The 21,665-nt window shown below is 39.8% G+C and overlaps 1 protein-coding gene across 1 annotated transcript in view; it reads left to right on the top strand.

The window, feature by feature from the left end:
* The window catches only part of LOC140232490 (Golgi apparatus protein 1-like), an 82,121-nt gene that overhangs the window by 41,177 nt on the left and 19,279 nt on the right, over window positions 1–21,665 (top strand). Inside the window, exons 3-12 of the mRNA XM_072312584.1 lie at window positions 5,922–6,008; window positions 6,683–6,910; window positions 7,939–8,184; window positions 9,219–9,399; window positions 10,774–10,985; window positions 12,038–12,153; window positions 13,057–13,158; window positions 13,624–13,765; window positions 14,663–14,800; window positions 16,505–16,654. Coding sequence (XP_072168685.1) covers window positions 5,922–6,008; window positions 6,683–6,910; window positions 7,939–8,184; window positions 9,219–9,399; window positions 10,774–10,985; window positions 12,038–12,153; window positions 13,057–13,158; window positions 13,624–13,765; window positions 14,663–14,800; window positions 16,505–16,654 — 1,602 coding nt within the window. The remainder of the gene's footprint in view (window positions 1–5,921; window positions 6,009–6,682; window positions 6,911–7,938; window positions 8,185–9,218; window positions 9,400–10,773; window positions 10,986–12,037; window positions 12,154–13,056; window positions 13,159–13,623; window positions 13,766–14,662; window positions 14,801–16,504; window positions 16,655–21,665) is intronic.

Here is a 21,665-nt window from a genome sequence, read left to right as displayed (position 1 = left end):
CATAACTTTTGAATGGATTGTCCGATTTTCCTCAAACTCTCAATGATGTGTTCTACTAATATTGCTGCATTCACTATACCCACATGTCTATGAAGGTGAACTTGTCCTTTAAATGACCTGAAACACTGTCTCTGCGTAATGTAATATGAGGTCACTTACTTTAGATACCCATATCTATGCTTGTAGTGTGTACAGTATAGCCTCAGCAATAAAGAATATAAATAGGCCTATAAATTTCTCGTATATCTTTTTATTTATCTTTTCATCCAGGGTTGTTTGAAAATTGCCACACAATATTTGGGAGTCTTTTATCTTAACTGCAGTAATTTAACTGTTCAGATGAATTTGAAGCATTTATTCATGAACAAGACAAACAAACAAACAAACAAACCAGAATTACATAGACTCATATATCATAGTTTTATGTGTGCTTGAAAGATAGTGGTGAAGTTTGTAGAAGAGAAGCTTGTGGTGTCAGTTTTCCCAAAACGGTGAAGGAAGCTTGAATGGTATGAGCTTTCTTTTGTTAGATGCCAAGTAGAAATGGACTTCTTGCAACCTAAGATCCAGAGCGGTCCTTCCTTTTTTTTGTATGTAGCAAACATTGTATCACAGTATTGCTCATGATGAGGAGCCAACTTGAGCCTGATTTGATTGCACATAGTTCACATTGCTGCTCCACCAAAGCTTGTGAGTGGTAAGCATGACATGTAGTCACAGGGATATCTTTCCTTTTAAATTTTAATGATATCACAAGTAAAAAAAAACAACAAAATGGATGGCGACCTCTAATCTTATAGCCTAATGAGGAACAGGAATAAGATATGATGCTCACAGGCTAGAGCAGTATTATACTGCGGTGTATCTTGTGTCATTTCTGTATGAAACCCACACTTAGCTTGATAAGGGGATCTCCGGCGAGCTGTGAGAGAGAAAGAGAGCAAAGATGTGCTGTCACAGACTGATCCCTCCCGTCTGAGGGAATGACGCTTTTCAATTTTTAATTATTTTTTTTTTTCCAGAGATTGTATTTCCTTGAAAGCTTAACAACGCCATTAGCCTAATAGCAGAGTTTGATTCCAGCCACTCAGCCTAGGTGTTTACAGTCCTTGCCTTTTGAGGAGGGAGTTTCAGATGTCCTCAGGAGCACACAATTGGTTTGCCTCACATATTAAGTTCAGTCATTTGCAGGTAGTAAAGTCAAAAGCACTATGACTGTAAGCTTATTGATTTGTTTTCTGATTTGGGATTCTGGCATCATCGCTCCTGAAACTTTGGGGTTGTAAACATGAAAAACGCATTTTTCTCCCCTTGCCCACCCTCCAAAAAAAAAAAAAAAATGTAGAAAGCAAAGAATGACATCACATAAAAGCTTGTGGCTAGTTTTGATCCTTAAAGAAATAAAAAGTTTTGGTACCTCAAAAATTTCCTTGTCTTAGTTTGTGTTTCAGGTTAAAGTACCTTTCATATAACTAACACTGTGAGACTTACTCGCCCCAAAGTGCTCTCATGTCTTAGTAATCATGCAATTAACTGCGACCAGCAGCCCCATACGCATAGCGACCAGCAGTCCCATACGCATAGCATAATCGGGCTTCGCATTGTAGTATTCAGGATCATGACAGATTTAGTATCGCGGGATAAATGTTAACTTAAAATCCCAAAAATTCTTCAATTTGAAGACTTACCAATTAAGGTGAAGTATTGAAAACAGGCTTCGGGCAACGTTTGGTTCTGCCTATAGTCCCTTTCTGTTCGAATTGATGACTGAATGTGACTCGGCCGAGAGGACCTTGGGAGAGCTACATACACCATGTACACTGAATACTACAGCCAGTGCATGCGAACACATCACATGCGCACAAATTTCAAATCCCATATCAACGGATAAGATGTTTGTGTGCGCATGCGCTGGCCGTAGTAGTCAGTGTATGCATCGGTCCATGGTGTATGTAGCTCTCCCAAGGTCCTCTCGACCGAGTCACATTCAGTCATCAATTCGAAAAAGAAAGGGACTATTGGCAGAACCAAACGTTGTTCGAAGCCTGTTTTCAATACTTCAACTTAATTGGTAAGTCTTCAAATCGAAGAAATTTTGGGATTTTGAATTGACATTTACCCGCGATACTAATTCTGTCATGATCCTGAATGTTACAATGCGAAGCCCCATTACGCTATGCGTATTTATGGGGCTGCTGGTCGCAGTTAGCTATGCGTACAGTGGGCTGCACGCTGCTGGTCGCAGTCAGTGGTTTCGTACAATATTTATCGACGCTGTACGGCGACGGCTCTGGTATGAAACCGTTATTGCATGATTACTAAGACACGAGAGCACTTTGGGGCGAGTAATTCTCACAGACAACGTACTTTAACGTGAAACACAAACCAAGACAAGGAAATTCAGGGAAACTTTTGAGGTACCAAAACTTTTTATTATCTTTAATACAGGATCAGGATCCTAAATGCTGTGACATATGATGTTCAGGTTTTCCCATACCTTCACCATGATGTGGTACCAGAGGCTTTATAATTTTGATTGTCCGTTCATCCGTCCATCCATAATTGATTTTATGGACGATGTACCTTAACCGTTTGAGGTATCAACTTGGCATATTATGTTGGAATGGAAGAAGCTGTGCCCATTAACTCTGGGTGTACATGCTCAAGGTCAAATGTAAAGGTCAAATGCAATGTTGTCACTATGTCCCCTTCTTGCGTGAATCAGATCCTGTTTTAATGTCTCCCTAGTATATCAAAGATATGAGCACCTGAATGTGAATTGAAGGCATTTAAACCTTAACTTGTCCAGGCACTTTAATAGCTATATAATTAGCCGTTCATCAGTATTCAGTTGATAATTCCAAACTTGACCTGATTTTAACTTAGCCAGCCCACACAGGCATACAAATGTAGCAGTGAGCCTTAAAAAAGTCCAGCAAGTAAGTCATTATAGACCTATTCACACACAAGAGTTATCTATTTTCGGATCGTGTTGCAAAAATTGATTTTATTTGACAACATACTCACATGGCCAATTTTTTTTTTTCTGCAATCGCAGCACTTTTATTCTCCAAATTGTGCATGCCCAAACAATGACTGGAGTTGTGCACAAGGAGTTAAACTTGCATTGTAGTCCCTCACTTTTAACCCATTGAGGACGAGTCCTGAGTACCACTTATACTGGGGCAGGGGTCTCTGGGAAATGCGTAGTGTAGCAAAGTCAGGTCGTCCTTAATGGGTTAATTTTGAGTGCTTAATAGGAGTAATAATGTTGTAAGAGGATCAATGGAATATCTCTTTTCGGGCTGGATTTCTGGAATTCTTTGAATTCCGCGGACTGCATTCAAATTTAGTGAGGTAAAAAGCAGATTCGAAAGACTGATCATTGGCCAGGCTTGTATTCCACAATATGCACACATGTTCGCATGCTTGCGCTAACTAGAGTCATATGAAAAAATTGCATAAGTTCCATCAGGTTCCATCATATCTTAAAGGGTGTGTATAGTTCTGGTCGAGGTGAGGATTTAGCTTTTAACGTTTTGCGAGATATTCAGAAACCACTCTATGAGATGTCAAAGAGCATGCAATTCTAAGGGGTATCAAAAGTTTATTTGATGAAAATCGGTTTTGAAATGGCTGAGATATCCAAAAACAAGGTGAGACAAAGAGATCCTAATAAAGTTGTGGCCTGTCGCCTTTTATTATTATCACTTTTTTGGATATCTCAGCCATTTGAAAACCAATTTTCATCAAATAAACGTTGAATCCTTCTTAAAATCACATGCTCTTTCATATTTCATAACAGGTTTCTCATTATCTCACTTAAGAATGTTCAAAACATGAATCCCCACCTCAACCAGTACTGTACAGTCCCTTTAAGTTTGAATTTGAATTGATAACTTTGCAACTATATCCTTCAACCCATTTTCTTGTCCCTATAAGTATGGTTGTTGTTGTTGTTGTTTTTTTTTTTTGTAGTTGTGTGAAAAGATTTAAGAGGATGGACACAAGCTATTCTATTTTTGTTAATTCCTAAAAAGAGAGACATGACAACATTTTAGAGAATATGTCAATGCAGGTTGATGGCCGTGTTTTGAGATAGTGTCATCATCCCCTCATCTTATTAGCCTGTGTTTGTGATGGCAGCAAACGTGACTATTGCTGAAAACATGCCTAACTTGCAGATCCAATGGCTTCCTTCTTTCACATTGGCTCATAGTGGAACCGCTATAACACTGCAAGTTCAGTTTACTCCATTAGATGTTGAGTGGAGGAGTGATTTGGGAGGATAAACTCCTTATCAGAGAGCTGTCAAGTCTGCCAGATTCTGCCCTAGGCTTCTTAAAAACCTTAAAGGGATTGTATAGTATTGGTTGAGGTGAGGATTCAGCTTTTATCATTTTGTGAGATATTTAGAAACCACTAGATGAATTGTTAAAGAGCATACAATTCTAAGGGGAAGTGAAAGTTTATTTGATGAAAACTGGTTTTGAAGTGACCGAGGTATCAAAAAACGAGATAAAACAAAGCAATCCTAATAAAAGTCGTGGCCTGTCATATCAGGATCGCTTTCTTTGGGTATCTCGGCCCTTTCAAGACCCATTTTCATTAAAAAAAAACAACAACTTTGAATTCCTCTTCGAATTACTTGCTATGATTTTTTTTCATATTTAATAAGAGGTTTATCATTATCTCACAAACACACACAAAAAAAAGTTGGAAACCTGCAGCCCCATCTAAACCAAATCTCAACATATAAACCAAATCTCAATCTGTACCTTCCCTTTAATCTCTTCATGTGTACACAAAAGAATACAAAACTCTCCCTGATGTGAGACTGATTTTTGCCCTGCTTTGAGATGTCTGTTATGCACTGGTCAGTTTTTCTCTGATTTCTGTTTAAAATCTTCCAAATTTTTGGAGATGAGTGTGGTAACCCTGCTCTGAGGAGGGCATTTATGACATACTGCTGATGCCATGTGCTATGTAGTTGATAATTAGTAATTTAAAGAATTGTAAAAGGGTTCATTCATTCATAGTAACAGTGAAAAATTGCAACATTTGAAAAATTACAGCATCTGAAAAACCAAGACATTCGTCTCAGAGTTGCCAGTTAGTAGTGCCATATGCCACTTGAAACATTGCCAGAAAACTTGCAAACCATGAGTTTTGTACAACTAGTCTCTATGAGGACATAAACTACAGAAATGTGTCATATAATAGTCATATGAATTGCACTCAATGTTTAGATTCCTACCCCTGGCTAGACACAAAGACCCGACGACCATGGTACGAAGTTATACCATGGTCTGAAACAAGTGTGAAATAGGCGTAACTTTGACATGCATGTATCAATGTGCACTTGTAGTATACTGGAGTCTGTTGGCGTACACAATCTGTCAGTCGTACTAACGCAGGAGAAATTTGCATAGACTGTGGTTTAAATATGTACCACCTTCATGAATTTGGGCCAAAATGTGCCGCTAGCTGTCAAGGTTTTTGAGACATTATAACAGTAGTTCTATCACAGCTGATGCTAAGCTGTACAACTGTATGTGCATGTTCCTTCAGGTTACAATATCTTGCAGTATCTTTACAAAATTGTTTATTTTTTCACATAGTGCAAATGGAAAATTTAACCCATTGAGGATGAGTCCCGAGTACCATACTCCTACTCCGGCAGGGGTTATGGGAAATGCGTGTTGTAGCAAAATTAGCCCGTCCTCAACAGGTTAAATATCACACCGTCACAATACGTTTATACCTGAAAGGGTCTCTGGTTATAATCAATCAGTGTGTCTGAACTTGAATCAGTTTGGTAGAGGATGTAAACGCCTCGGTACTTGCCTCAAAGCTCTCATGGCATATGAAGTATTAATTGGTTTATTGATCAATTTCTCCTTCTTCCTTCTCCTCTGCAGTTCCTATGGAACTACAAGATGAACCTCACAAAGGATTACCGTTTTGACAATGCTGCATCGGAAGTTTGTCGTGAAGACCTCAGGAAGGTAAGTTTTCTCATAAACAAGGCATTCTTCAAGCAGCTTGTGTAACAAACCTGGGCCCTGTTTCACAAAGCTGTTCATAAAGCTATGCATGACTTTAGGATTGACTGGAATATGAAGTGCCAATATAAACATGTGTGCAAACCTGTATGTGTGCCCTTTTTTTTCTCCTTTAAGATTTGACAAAGTAAAACTGTACGTCAATATTTAGTCTACATTTGGACAAAAATACACTTTATCTGAGAGCGTGTGTTAGAATATTAGAATAATCAATTTCATCTGCAAATTTCAACTTTAGCTACTGAAATAATGATTAGGAAACCCACTCGACCTGCAATATTTAAATTGTTCGTAAAGTTGTGTAACTTTACAAACAGCTTTATGAAACAGGGCCCCGATTATATGGAATTTTGTTCAGATTTAGATAATTGTAATTTTTTTTTTATTTTGTAGTTTCAAGGATAATTTGGCGTAATCACCAATGCATAATATATGCTATGGTGTTATTATCCAATTCTCCTGTGATTGACTTGAGATCATACATGATATGCCTGTTTATGTGTTTGTGTGTGTATGTGTGTGTGTGTATATGTGTGTGTGTGTGTGTGTGTGTGTGTGTGTGTGTGTGATTATACATGAAAGAAACTACTCATTGTTCTCATTCTCTGGGCACACAGTTCAGTGACTGCAGCGGTATGGAGGCCGGTAAGGGACTGATTCTCCCCTGCCTGCTGGACCACTTTGACGATATTGCCAACCAGCAGTGCGTCCAGTACCTCAACCGCATGAAGGAGATCACCTTCAGCGACTTCCGCCTCATCACCGGCTTCTACGAACAGTGCGGCGACGACATCGCCACCTTCAAGTGCGGCGTGGTGAATGAGGACGGCAATGCTGCCACCAACGTGAGTTGAAAAACCATGCTGTGATGTATCTGCTTGTCATTACTGTACTTATGCAGACACCAGCATGATGCCTACTGACACAAAGCCCCACCTCTCAAGAACGTCAAATATTCATGAAAGCAAAAAAAAAAAACTCGGCAGTCAAAGCGCCATAACAAATGGGATTGCTTTTCCTCTGACATGCTGTGCTGCCGTTATTTTTGGGCTAAGACAACTAGGATTTGGACAGGACATCACATATCTGATTTAAAAAAAAAAAAAAAAAAGATTGTCACAAAAATTTGAGATACAAGGTTTTGTCACCCCAGCAACGATATGAGTGCACGGATTGTTGTCATAGGGACTAATTACCACCTGTGAATTTTTAAAGTGGTAGAGTAACGAACTGTGCAACCAGTGTGATAGTTGACGAAAGCGTACTGGTAGATTATTTACAGTGATGATGCTACATTTGTTTGTGTGTAACAGTGAAAGAGACTAAATGTGACACTACATCCTTTTAGTGCCTTCCCTCCTTTTTAAGTGGGTGGGGGCAGGATCTTTGTCTGGTAATTGCATTATTCATAGCTCCCACCTGTACAGTTCAGAATTCAAGGGTGTTAGAGAAAGCATAGTGTGAAAATGGTCTGCACTATTGTCTGGCAGGCTCATTCCGTGTAAGTATCACAGGGAATACTAGACAACATACACAATGTGATTTGTAAAGATGGCATGTATTTTTTTCCTGCTTCTTTCACTAATGAAAACTTAGATAATAATTTGGAGAAATTTATTTTTAGGCTTCATTCTGAATTGATTTTGATTGATTTGGGCTTCATTCTGACCAAAAAAAGAATTGTCATGTTAGTCTGATAATATCCATAATATCAAATTGAAGAACGGAATATTATCTAAAAGGATGAAGGGAAAGAAATCAAATCTTTTTATTCTCACCCTCCTTGAGCTGATAATCTTTGGAAGGAGACTTTCAAATGAAAACCAAAAGACAGACAGCATTATATGCATTTAATCTGTTCTTAATCCCATAGCTCCACCACTCCCAAGGAGGTACCATCCACTGCCTAGAGAAGAACATCAAGAAGCTGGGAGGCAAGTGCAAGCTGCAGATACTGCGGGTCGCCGAACTCTCCTCCCGCGACTACCAGGAGGACCGCGCCCTCTTCTTCGCCTGCCGCGACGACCGCGAGCGGTTCTGTCCCAAGGAAGTCAGCGGCCAGGGACGCGTCTACAAATGCCTGTTGAAGAATAAATTTGACAAGGAGATGAGTGAAGACGTAAGGCACTACATTTTTAGGCTTTCTCATTTTGGATACGGGGAAAGCTGTGACACTTTTCTATCAATGAAAAAAAAAAGAAAAATGCCTTTCAGTGTCCTCATATTTGCTTAGAAAGGCAGATTGATTGGCACACTCCAGTACAAGTGTATAAGTACTTACAAAAAACTAAAAAAACGAAACATAACAAAACAAACAAAATTCCAACCTAATAACAAATTATGAGACTTGTGAGTATTGTATATGCCATACATTTTATGGGGGTTTTATTTTCACAAGTTTTGAGAGTCAGGTGCTCTTGGTGAATTTTAGAATATGAGAAAATATATTTATTCTGATCCTGACATGAATGCGATGTGCACATTTCTCCTTCCATCACTGCACTCTATGATAGCAAATCTAAGATCCCGTGAAATTGTGTGGACGTCCCAATTCATGAAAAATTAGACTCTCTAAATATATGGCATGCAGTATATAGCAAATGAGAAATGACTGCATTGCCTTTGTCTTTTTAGGAGTGCTTATATACTACTGTAAAAGTGGATATTTTCGCGGGACTAATTTTTCGCGCTAGGCTGGGTCAGAAGAGTTTCGCGTGTTTTTAATTCCGCGGAATCAAGACATCATGCACAGGAACGTATGGCAAGCAAAAATATTCGCGTGTTTTTATTTTCGCGCTAGTTTCTGGTTGCACGAAATGCGCGAAAATTTCAACACCGCGAAAATTTCCACTTTTACAGTAATTTGTGAGCAGCTGTTAGTCTCCCAAAACATACGATTACCAAGCACTGCTACAATTTTTGATTAGGTATTTTTATCAATAAAAACAAACAAACAAAAGAATTTAAACACACTTTGATATTCTTTTATGCAACTTCTCTCCCCCCCCCCCCCCCCGTCTTCTCACCACTGCCCCCTTATCTGCCCTCATTTCACCCCATTAACACCCCTCTTTCTACCCCTCGTTGACCCGCTTTTCACCCACTCCTTCATTACCTTTCCGCCCCTCCTCCACCCGTCTCCCCACCGTGCAGTGCAAGGAGAAACTGACGACGAGACAGAAGGTTGTCGCCGAGGACTACAAGGTCAACTTCAGGCTGATGCGCAAGTGCAAGAAGGAGGTGTCAGATGCAGCTTGTTCCTTTGGTGACGTGAAGACCAAGGAGATGAAGCTGGCCAACATCCTGCTGTGCCTGGAGCGGGGGATCAAAGAGAGTGAGTTCATCACAAGCACCCTCCTGAGACTCCTGATAGAAGGGGAACATTAATTTTCATGACCGATAACCCAAGATAATTCTGGTCTGTTTCCCTTGCCCTTTTCGTTTGAAGAAAAGTTGAGAAATGCACACCTGGTCCTTGGTGTCATTAGCATTAAGACAAATTTATCCGTCAGTGGGGAATGTTTGCCTTTCATAAGATTCAGAAGAAACAATTACCAATGTAAAGTTGATAAGGATAAGCCATATCTGTTACTAATCTAGCTGAAGTACATTTTGTCATTATCGCGATACAGATGATGTGACAGCTAAAAGCCAGTTCGGAGGTACATGTAGTTCATGTGCTCATTAGTAATAATGACCTTTTTTTTTTCTCAGTTGGTTAGGCACTTCACTTGCTTTCTAGTCGACATAATTTAAGTTTGACAAGGTGCCTCCCCTTTATGGAATTTCTGGATCCGCCCCCTGATCAGCGATGGTCAAATAAAAGTTGAGCTTGTGTAGACTAGGTGACCAGAATGGTCTGCCAGATAACATCTAGGAAAGCATTCATTTAATCATTTTGCATTGAATGTCTGAACAATTTCTTTCTATTGATATTGCCTAATACCACTTTTGCTGCCAGGTGGTTATGCTGGCAAGCAGGATTTATAAGGGAGTACTTGAAAAATCATTACATCCCAGATGCTTATCTCATTGATTTTAAAAACCAACATGCCCTGTTGGCACAAATGGCCTTTTTCTGCTCATGTGCAAAGTGGAACCTCAAATTGGCTAATTCAACTCATAACTATCCATCAAATAAATGAAAGGGACAGTAATTTAGATGAGAATTAATTATACTCTCATGCTCTCTAAGCTCATATTCTTAATTACTTCTCTGCATTGAGTCAGGGAAATATGTATCATGCAAGAGTGAATTAAGCTTTATAGCAGCTAATATTTAGCCAATGATTTCAACTGTGAAGGTAACTTGATATGAAAATGATATTGCATTAAACCTAATGGAAATCAGGTTTTGACAGATTTCATGCCAAAGTTACGATGAAACTGAAGTCCCTGTACATGTTGTTTGGTGATGAACACACAAAATCTTCCAATAGATAAACTCTAAAGCCCAAGAGTCCTCATTAGTTATGACTACTTGGTGTGTATTATGCCGATGATACCTGTATACATAACATTCATGAAAATTTCAATATCTGTTCATGTCTGGATGAGAGAATATCAAAATCTCCTTTAATTTGGGAATTATTTTTTTGTCCATTGAGATGCATGTAACTCACAAAATTACTCTGTAGAATCTCCCTGATGTGGATGCATGAATGTTAGCAGCCGTGTAATCTCTTTCTTGTCATGTGTTGTGCCGCAGAGACCGTGACCATCAGCGGAGAGTGCCAGGCGGAGCTGGTGGATGTGCGGAAGGAGATCATGTCAGACTACATGATCAACCCGGAGCTGATGGAGAGCTGTGCGGAGGAGATTGAGGGGGACTGTAATGGGGTGCGCCGCGAGGGGAAGACCATCCACTGCCTCATGGGCCTGGCCAAGCGCAACAAACTCTCGGACAAGTGCAAGAAAGGCGTAAGTGCAAGCCCTCAATGGGCTTAAGTCGCTTGTGGGGTTCTTTCATTTTGGAAGCCATCATGACAGGCAGCTTCCGGATTTAATGTCTAACGATGCTGCTAAAAAGTCATAGCGCATTCTAAAACTCATTAGTTTCACCCCTTAATATTTCACATTTATCCTTCAGTTTTACTTATATGCCACTGAGTGCATTTTCTTGTATTTGTTTGTTTTTCTTGAGGAAATCAACCAACTAGAGAGTCTGAGAGGTGTGTGTTCCTCTGGGAAACATGTGTATTGATATGAATCAAAATTCATCAATGGATGTGAGTGATCATCCTTGTGCTGATCTCTCCTCACTGGACTGCACCTATAGTAAAAGTGAAAATTTTCGCGGTGTTGAAATTTTCGCACATTTCGCGCAAACAGAAACTAGTGCGAAAATAAAAGCATGCGAATATTTTTTCTTGCCGTATGTTCTTGTACTTACTGCCATGATTCCACGGAATTAAAAACACGTGAAATTCTTCTTACCGGTCCGAGCGCAAAAAATGAGTCGCATGAAAATATCCACTTTTACGGTATAACAAAAGAAAAAACCAACGGTTCTTATCAGGACTGTTCATGTGGTGATCATCCCTTCAGGCCTTTACTTCCTTTCAAAAAGAATACCCAGTCTATTTTATGACTATCCACGTGGCCGTTCTACCTTCGCATCACACCTATTCACAACGCAAGAAGACTCTACTTTCCCTCGTTTACGCTTTTCTTTACACTTTTCCCAGCTCTTCTCTCTACAGTCCTCTTCAGGACTTCTGACATGATGTGCCGCAAATCTCTCTGTATGTAAATGGATATGAGTGTTTTCTCATTTGCCCGTCGTAGCAGTGTAATTGATGGGAATGTAAATTATAAATGTGATGCCATCGGCGGTCTGTGAGATCAATCAATTAACTTGTTAAGATAATTGATTTTCATGTGAATTATGCAATGTAACAGAAAACAGGGGAATCACGTCTTTCTTGTTTGTTTGTTTGTTTTTTTCTGTGATGTCGCTTTGATGTCATCAGCTTTCCGATCTAGTGGAAGAAGCGGATGCGGGATCAGACTACAGACTGGACCCCGCCCTCCATGAAGCCTGTAAGCCAGTGAGGGATGCCCTCTGTCCCAAGAAAGCAGATTCAGAGTGAGTTTGTCTGTGAGCCAGAGCCAAACCCCACCCCCCCCCCCTCCCCTTATCCTTCTTATCAATCCATTTCCATTTATATTTCACATATCGTCACTGGGGCGACAAGACCTCTTATCGACAAAATGTCAAATGCACAGGAGAGCAAAAAAACATGGCGGCCAAAGCACAATAGCAAAGTGGATAGCCTTTCCTTTGACATGCCATGGTGGCTTCATTTTGGGGATAAGACAGCTAGGATATATGTTTAAAAATATACATAGACATATGCACAGTCAAATCATCAAATTGACATAACGGTACATACAATTATGATCTACGAATAACACAAAGGAGTGTTACCATATAGTGAAAAATAGGAAAGCAATGTTTGATATTGCAGTGGATGTGAGGGAATGACAAAGGTCCTTGGCCTATCCGATATAAACCCGTGATGGGCCGGACTACACCTTACAAATTCGCTTCGTAGAGTTTATGTGATTTCAAAAGATTCAGAAAATACATGTAGACGTAGAGGATCAAAGAGAAATGACAGGCAAGCAAATAGAATTAAAAAATATGACAATCAAGTATTGATATGCAAGGATCAAACTGGAAATAGTAAGTAATTAGAATTTAAGAATAATGATCTTTCCAAATTAAGTAATTAAGATTTAAGAATTATGAACTTTCCAAAGTAATTGTCTGTGTACATATAATGTGTATATAGCATATAGAGAAAAATCTGGAGTTAAGATACATTTTTGTGTGAAATTATAAATTGCAATTGTGAACATATGTCTTCCTTTCTTCAGCCCCATCCCCTTTCTGCCAAGTGGTAATGTCAGAGAAGTGTACCGGTAGTCCAGCAGCAACTGTGATTACTGCAGATTCCGTCACATATTCTGTTGTCCTTTCTTGTAGGGTGCTACAGTGTCTGATGGACAATATTGACGATAACCAGATGAAGGATGTCTGTGCAGAGAAACTCCTTGAAATACAGTATTTCATTTCGAGAAATTTCAGGTGAGCCGTTTTGTATTGTCTAGGATTCTTCCTGGAGCAGAGTGGTCCCTGCAGAGTGCTGTGTAGTTCTGAGCCTCGTTTTATGAAAAGATAAAATCGATTTTAAATGTCCTTACTACACAGGCTGCCACAGACTTACAGTTGAAATCAACTATGTAATCAATTTTAACTCTTCATAAAACTGGGCCCTGGACCGTTACCATTGGGGATGACTTCTGTCTGTGCTAAATATGATACTGATGTAGTAGTTCTGTATGCTTTCTTCATATTTGGTATGCATTGGAATGTGCGTAAGAATGTCTGAAGTGAAAAGCTGACAACTCGGTCATCAGGAAAAAGATTCACAACTAAGTTTGAATTTATCAGTGTAGCTGCCAAATCATTTTTATCGCTGATTCCTTGCATGTTTTGAAGATAAGAGGACGTCCCCATTTTTTTTTTTTAACCCCTTTTCTTCTGCTACAGGTTAGATCCAGTGCTCTACAAGAACTGCCAATCTGATGCCAAACAACTGTGTTACACAGAGAACTGGTCAGCCTCCAACAACGTTCCCGCTGGCATCATATTTTCCTGCCTGCACGGTCATCTGCATAATGAGGAAAGTCCGGTAAGGAGATTAGAAACTAGAAGTAGTGGGAGAGCGCAGACATCTGGCAAAGCCTTAGGGTCTCTAGTGCCCTTTAACTGGGCCCGAGTCCTTTAAAAAGAAACACACACACACACACAAAAAGACAAAACAAAAATAAAACTAATTGCTGTTCACCGCAACTTTTGGGGTAATATTAATATTTTTATGCAAACAAAACTACAGACTCAAGCAAAAATTCAACCTCCTTGGTGGACGGCACAAAACAAAGCCAAATATTTGTTTTGGTCACTTTTGATTCAGCATGTACAGATACCCTGATACAGAAGTTCACTTAGTTCTGTTTTATTCACGAACAACCGTGGTATATCTGCCAAGTACTGTGCATGTGTCGCATCTCATATGGGGAGGAGATAAGAATAGTGTCGAGTGAAGTTGGAAATAAACTGCTGCATGATTTATAGTATTTCATGACATGATTACCGCTCACATCTCGCATGAGCATTTCTCCTGAAGTGTGCATTACCACTCTAATCACTACTGGTACTTTGTAATGTAATTCTCATGAAATAGCATTCGCACTATGAATTACCATGCGACATACCGCAGTATTTCACCATAAATGTGAATGTACGTGATGTTATACAGCAGAGTTTGCGGGGGTGCTGTTGAGTTCATTTGATGACAAACCCTGTAATTTATGATCATTGTATTATTTTTTCTCACCCTCTGTGGTTTAATGTTTCATTTTCTTTAAAGGCCTATCTCCAGGCCATACTTTCTGTGGTTTCTACCATTTTTTTTTTGTTGTTGTCTTTTTGTAGGATTTGTGACTGTCGTAGGTATGTGTCTAAAAAAAACAAGAAGACTGTCCCCACAACTATACTTAACCTCTTTGCTGTTTTCCTGTCCGCTCAGCTCCAACCCCGCTGCGCCGACCAGATCCATCGGGTCCTACGGCAGCGGGCCGTCAGCGTGCACCTCAACCCCCGCATCGAAGAGAACTGTCGAATGGACCTGGGCCTGCACTGCAGCGATAAGATCAAGAGGGGAGAGGTGAGAAGCAGGCTGGAGGGTGAAAACCAGCTCGGGGTTTTGAAATGAGGAAATGAATTTAAATGATTGCGCTGTGGTTGGTATGAAGCGAGCACAGATGTGAGTTGGTGTGAAATGCTGATTGCATCGCGAGGACCTGTTGACCTGTTGATGACACATCATGGTATGTGACGAGGAAGTGTTATTATAATGGTAGCTGTGACTGGTTGGTATGCTCCTGACTTTGTGTGACATCTATGTGGATAACTCAATAATCTCTCTCTTCTGCTCTCTGTTTATCTATCTATCTATCTATCTATCTATCTATCTATCTATCTATCTATCTATCTATCTCTATCTATCTATCTATCTATCTATCTATCTATCTATCTATCTATCTATCTATCTATCTATCTCTATCTATCTATCTCTATCTATCTATCTATCTATCTATCTATCTATCTATCTACCCATCTATCTATCTATCTCTCTCTTTCCCTCTCTCTCTCTCTTGCCCCCTCGTTCCCTTTCATTCTTTTTGACCAGTCTATCTCCCACTTCTCTCACACTGTCATTCTTTTTGAGCAGTTTTTTCTCCCCAATGGGTAAATTTGCTTTGTGTGAAGACAAGAATGCCTTCATGTCATGCCATTTAAGACTATAGAAACGTAACATATAAAACTAAGTGAATGCCTCTGGTGAACAGCTCCTCAACCAAACTAGATTACAGGCTGCTATTTGTATTGTATCCTGATCTGTTGCATATAGTGGACAGAGTCTGTATTTAGCCGTTAAAATCTTGTGACTTTGCAAATACAGTATTCATCGCATAATTGGGCATCTGATAATCGGGAACCTCGCTTAAATGACATACGCTTCCCAGAAACATTTCCAGTGCACGTTATTTTCACTGGATAATCGGGCGGGGACCTCTGATAAACGGGACAATTTTTCTTCAAGCGATCTTTGATTTTGTGGATATTTTACACAAAAAATCTACCAAAATACCACAACAATATTTCAGAGATTCCCGATCAATTGTCGTTTACATCGAACTTACAAAGCAAGCTTCGGACTGGTGTGTTTTGACCTCCGTCCATCCAGTACACGTACATTTCAGCTCGCTGCCCGCCTTCGCTTTTCTGTACATGTGTATGGCGAGCTAGATCGCTACATATTGACAACACATGTACAGTTTAGTGATAGCGGCAAGTAAACAATCAAGCCGTGATGATTGAATGATTGAAGGACTTTTCATTGACGTTCCCACATATCAGTTCGGGGTAATCATTTCCCATGGTTGTGGATATGTATTTATACAGAACGCCCTACGTGTTCAAGAATTCTACGAATGTATAAGAAAGTGCTAGTTTTTAATCCACATAGTTTGTGTTCGGAGAGAGGTAACAGAAGAAGAACCCGGTTGCATTTACTCTACATCATTGCGAGAATTAATGCAGGGAGAGCTAGAGGGTCGCGCCGCGGAGTAGCGTGGTTGTGTATTCATGTACATGTACAGTACGTCAGTATGCGTGTGTGTGTGTGTGTGCACTACATGTACATGTCGTATGCCGTTACGTTAGTGTATGGGCAGTGCTCATCGCGAAATCGGGCACCCCGCTTAAAGGGGCCGTGTGTGCTACTCCCAACCTGTCCCGATTATGCGATGAATACTGTACCACTGACTGCAGTGCCGTTTCTGTGTATGTCTGATTTCACCCTAAGGAGCTGCAATGTCTGCAAGACAACGTGAACGACTTGACGGACAAGTGCAGGCAGGCCGTCGGGAACTTCACAGTGGAGGAGGCAGAGGACATCCAGATGAATCGCAAGCTGATTTCTGCCTGCGCCCCGATGCTTCGCAGGTTCTGCCAGGTGAGAATTTCAGCAGAAATAAATACAGTCTGACCTCTGTTAATGGGCCCCCGTCCGCATAAAGAGATCAGGGCCCTGTTTCATGAAGCTGAAATATTCCAGACATTCGTAAAGTCATGCGTAACTTTACGAATGTCTGGAATATGAAGTGCCAATATGTGTGCCCATTTTTTCCCTTACATTTTAACAAAGTACGACTGTATGTCAATATTTCATCTACATGTACGTAAATTGGGGCAAAGATACACTTTCAACTAAAATGTGTGTTAACATGTAAGAATAATCATCATCATCTGCAAATTTCAACTTTAGCTATTGAAATTAGTAATGATTAGGAAACCCACTTGGCTTGCCATATTTAAGTCGTTTGGAAAGTCGTGCTTAACTTTACAAAGAGCTTTATGAAACAGGGCCCTGACCGGATATGGGAGAAACAATGTCTATGTATACCGGTATATGAGTACAAGTCTGGTGCCGGCTCAAAGGGTAGCTGCATACACGTAGGTAGTGTACACTGCAACAATAGTGTAATTTGCACAAGCCTACTTAAAATCGTAGTCGTGGAAAAATGAAATATTTTACTGTAACATTTGTTAGCATGCTTCTGTAGAGAATATTATAGGTTAATTTGCTCAAATTTTGGAGGAGTTTTAATTGTGCTCCTTTACTCTCCTTTAATGCAGAGAAGAATGCATAATCACTCTGTGTGTTTTTTATGCCTCCGCCACGAAGTGGTGCCAGAGGCATTATGTTTTCGGGTTGTCCGTCCGTCCGTACGTACGTCCGTACGCCCGTCCGTCCGTCCGCATTCGTTTACGCGATAACTTGAGAAATATTGACTGGAATTTTACCAAACTTGGTCCAAGTATAAAGTATGATGGGTCAATTACTTCATTAGATTTTGGGTGAAATCGGCCAAAGGTCAAAGGTCAAGGTCAAATCATGAAATTGTATCCGTTTACGCGATAACTCAAGACTGGATTGAGCAAATTTCACCAAACTTTGTCTGAGGATGATGTATGATGGGACAATTACATGTTAGTTTTTTTAGTGAAATCGGACAGAGGTCAAAGGTCAAAGATCAAGGTCAAATCCTAAAATTTATATGTTTACGTGATAACTCAAAACTGGATGAAGTAGCTTTCACCAAACTTGGTCCAAGGATGATGTATGATGGGGCAATTAGTTGAGGAGATTTTAGTGACATTGGCAAGAGGTCAAAGGTCAAAAGGTCAAGGTCAAATGCTAAAAATGTTGCTATTTCCCCCATATCTATGCAATGCCCGAAGGTGTTTTATTGAAACTTAGTGTAGACATGTACTACTGCGTAAAGATTCTCCAGAGAGAGTTTCATGTCATAAGGTCAAAGGTCAAAAGGTCAAAGGTTAGGTGAATATGTTGCAATTTCACTTTTCTCGCAAATGGTTTAATGTATCTTCATAGAACTTGGTACATATGCATGTACTGACTGGCAGGGATTATCTAGGGAATTTAGGGGTCATGGGTCAGTATGTAGTCAGGGGTCAAAGGTCAAGGTCAACTCCTCAAAATTTTACTGTTTCCCTCATATACTAGTGTATATTCAATGCTTGCATTATTAGTTTTAAAACTTAATATATACATGTTGTATTACCTAATGGAGATTCTCCGGGAAATTTCCAGCCAGAAGGTCAGAGGTCAAAGGTTAAGGATCAAAGGTCAGGTTTAAATAAAAAAAAAATCTATTTTGTACTGTAATTACACTCTTTCTTCATACCTTGAAAAGTACTCAATGCATAAACTTATAACAGGGTCGGTCAGAAGTCAAGTAAAAATCCTCAATCCCCCAAATATGTGTACCTGCACTCTTAGACAATTATAACAAACCCAGTTTGAGGAAAGTGAACATTCAATACATTTCTGACAAACCTGTCATATCAGTATTTTGCCAGTTATGTGAAACTGTCATCACACATTGTGAAGACATTGTACTATACACCTATTGGGAGAATCATGCATTATGGTGGAGGTATCAGTCGCCATAGTGACATTTCTAGTTTAAAATGTGATTTTCAGGGTATTGGTACACTTTAACATAAATGCACAGGAAGGATAGTACACTGTTAGCACAATTCCCGCCATGGTGTCAATCTTATGGTAGTGCTCTGATCCAGCACCTTACAATGCAGCACATCTATATGAAGGTCTTGGTTTCACTTTATTCAGACTTCGGGAATTTGTGATGATGCATGCAAAGGAAACAAGCCAAATAACTCTAACACACACACACACACACACACACACACACAAATCCAATTCAATAAATTGTTGATGGTTTTGCAAGCTCTGTTTGATAGCCAACTGTATGTTTTCCATCTGAAGAGGGCTGCATACCTCTACAGAGTTCATAATAACAAGCAATGAGTCATTGAACTGTACATGTCTTTCAAGTATTGTTCAATAGTGTGATCTTTCTCCATTGGCTGGTTCAATCAAGTAGTATACTGTACACATGAATGTATGCCATTTATACATGCATAAAATTTGCTTTGTATATATGAATGACCGCAGATCTGACACCGTAACAGAATTCCTGATCACATTTATATATTCATATATAATAATATATATATTCACATACATTGTATATATTCATATATTCATATAATCATATATTCATATATTCCTATATGTAGTATGGACCTGTTGATCATTTGTGATTATTTGTAATTATTTGTAATTATACAGTTACAGACAAGCCTGATTTCACATAGACCATGTACAAAGTATAGCCGGGCCAAAGGCGGGGCCTAAGGCCGGACCCAAGGCCACGGGCCTTAGCCCGGAACTAGGGGCCCAGAGCCCAAGTGGGCCCAGGCCCAGGGGCCCATAGCCCAAGTGGGCCCAGGCCCAGTGGCCCAGGGGCCCACGGGGCCCAAGGCCGGGCCGAGGCCAGGAGCCTAAGTGCTGGCCCAAGGCAGGGGGCCCAGCCAGGGGCCACCAGACTGAGACCACTAAGAGTACCAGTCATGACTTGCTGTGATAATGATGTGACAGGCCTGTGCATACACATATTATGTAAATACACTGTACAGGGCTGTGCATATTATGTAAATACACTGTACACTAACTATAGACAGTCATGACTTGCTGTGATAATGATGTGACAGGCCTGTGCATACACATATTATGTAAATTCACTGTACAGGGCTGTGCATATTATGTAAATACACTGTACACTAACTATACACAGCCCAGTCGCTGTATAAATCGCGACAGGGCTGCACCTGAGCAGCCCACAACACAGAGCAAACACAAAGCAAATTTTACGATTGCATTTAGTTTTGATACTTGACATCATTTTTTGTCACCTCAAATGCATCAAAGACAATCTTTATTAATGAGACTTCATACCTTACCTGTTTTCCTGGGGTTATTTGTGGGAATTCTCCGATCTGGGTACTATTCGCAAATCTAACAACATGTGAAAATATCAACTCCTGATCATGTAACGTGCATGTGTACATTTCTGTGTTCACTGCTGTATTCCATGAACATGAATTCAACAACTACTGTTATATCCTGTAATATGAGCTGCCAGGACAAAACTCACATACGCTCTGATTCTGTATAGCAGTCACTTTGAAAGCAATGTATTGATACATTTCTGCCAACTAAAAATTCTTAAATGTCGGTTCACCCATGTGAACGGGTACAGAAACTGAAGCCTAGGTGGTGGGTTAAGCAGAATTGCTGCTGTCCTTACAGTCCCACTCATATGTTTTCATGTTAGTCTAATGCTAGTTTGTGGCAATAAGAGAGTGTGCCAAGCAGTTTGCCAAGCAGGGATTCAGCTGGATGTTGAAAGTGATTAGCCATTCTGATACTTGAATTTAACAATACCATTTAACAATTCCATACCACCTAAAACCCCAACCCTATCAAATTCTGTAGAATTTCTGCTATCAAAACAATGATAGGATAATCTGCAGATAAAGTAGATTTTTTCTGTCACAAATCTGCTGTTACTGTGTTATTACCTACGCCCAGGGGGAAGGTTATGTTTTTGTTACCGTTGGTTTGTTTGTTTGTTTGTTTGTTTGTTTGTTAGTTAGTTAGTTTGTCTGTGTGCAAAATAACTCAAAAAGTAGGTAACGAATTTGGATGAAACTTGCAGGAAAGGTTTAGATTGATACAAGTAACATATGATCAAATTTTGGTAGTGATCTGAGAATTTTGGAGGAATTTATGAAGGATTTTTGATATTTTGGCAGGTAGGGTCAATGAACTTGGGAGTTCAGGCTGCGCGTATTTGAGGTTTGCATGCGCGCACTAGTGCGTGCTCTAGTTTCTACTAGGGCGAGGCGCGCCGTGCAGCTGAGGGTTTATGACGTAACAAAGGCTTCTATATTGGGAAATTGGGCGACTTTCAGCACACAATGCTATAAAGTATGTGTGGGTGGAAATCACTGCTATGGAAGAACAAGATCAGTGGTGGAAATGAGCTGCATGCTTGGCGGAGATCTGCGCTCTCAGAGTGCTTCTGTAGTTTTGAATGTCTTCCCCTGTGAAAAATGTGAAATCAATGAAAGGAAAAAATATTGTACCTGGTAAATATTAATAGCTGTGCACATTATTCACACATGTACTATACAATGTATGACAGTAGCATATATTCACTCACAAAAAAACACTGATACATGTAAAGGAGTTAAAGAATCAGCAGACATAGTTTTACAAGATGTATTGCAGAGTTCAATTAGTATTATTATTATTATTATTATTATTATTAGTAGTAGTAGTAGTAGTAGTAGTAGTAGTAGTAGTAGTAGTAGTAATAGTAGTAGAAGTAGCAATGATAATAATAATGATAATAGTGGCTACTTGTATAGCGCACAGGTCCGCTTTTTAGTGCTCATGGTGCTTCATAAATGAAAAGATAGATGTAACACATGTTCAAGCATGACAACAGAGAAGAAAATGGCAAACAACAACAAACACATACCACATAAAGAATACAATTGTTCCGAAC

The sequence above is a fragment of the Diadema setosum genome, chromosome 9, assembly GCF_964275005.1.
Source record: "Diadema setosum chromosome 9, eeDiaSeto1, whole genome shotgun sequence".
Lineage (NCBI taxonomy): Eukaryota > Metazoa > Echinodermata > Echinoidea > Diadematoida > Diadematidae > Diadema > Diadema setosum.
The sequence above is the reverse complement of the archived record's forward strand: the minus strand, read 5'-3'. Positions and strand labels throughout refer to the sequence as shown.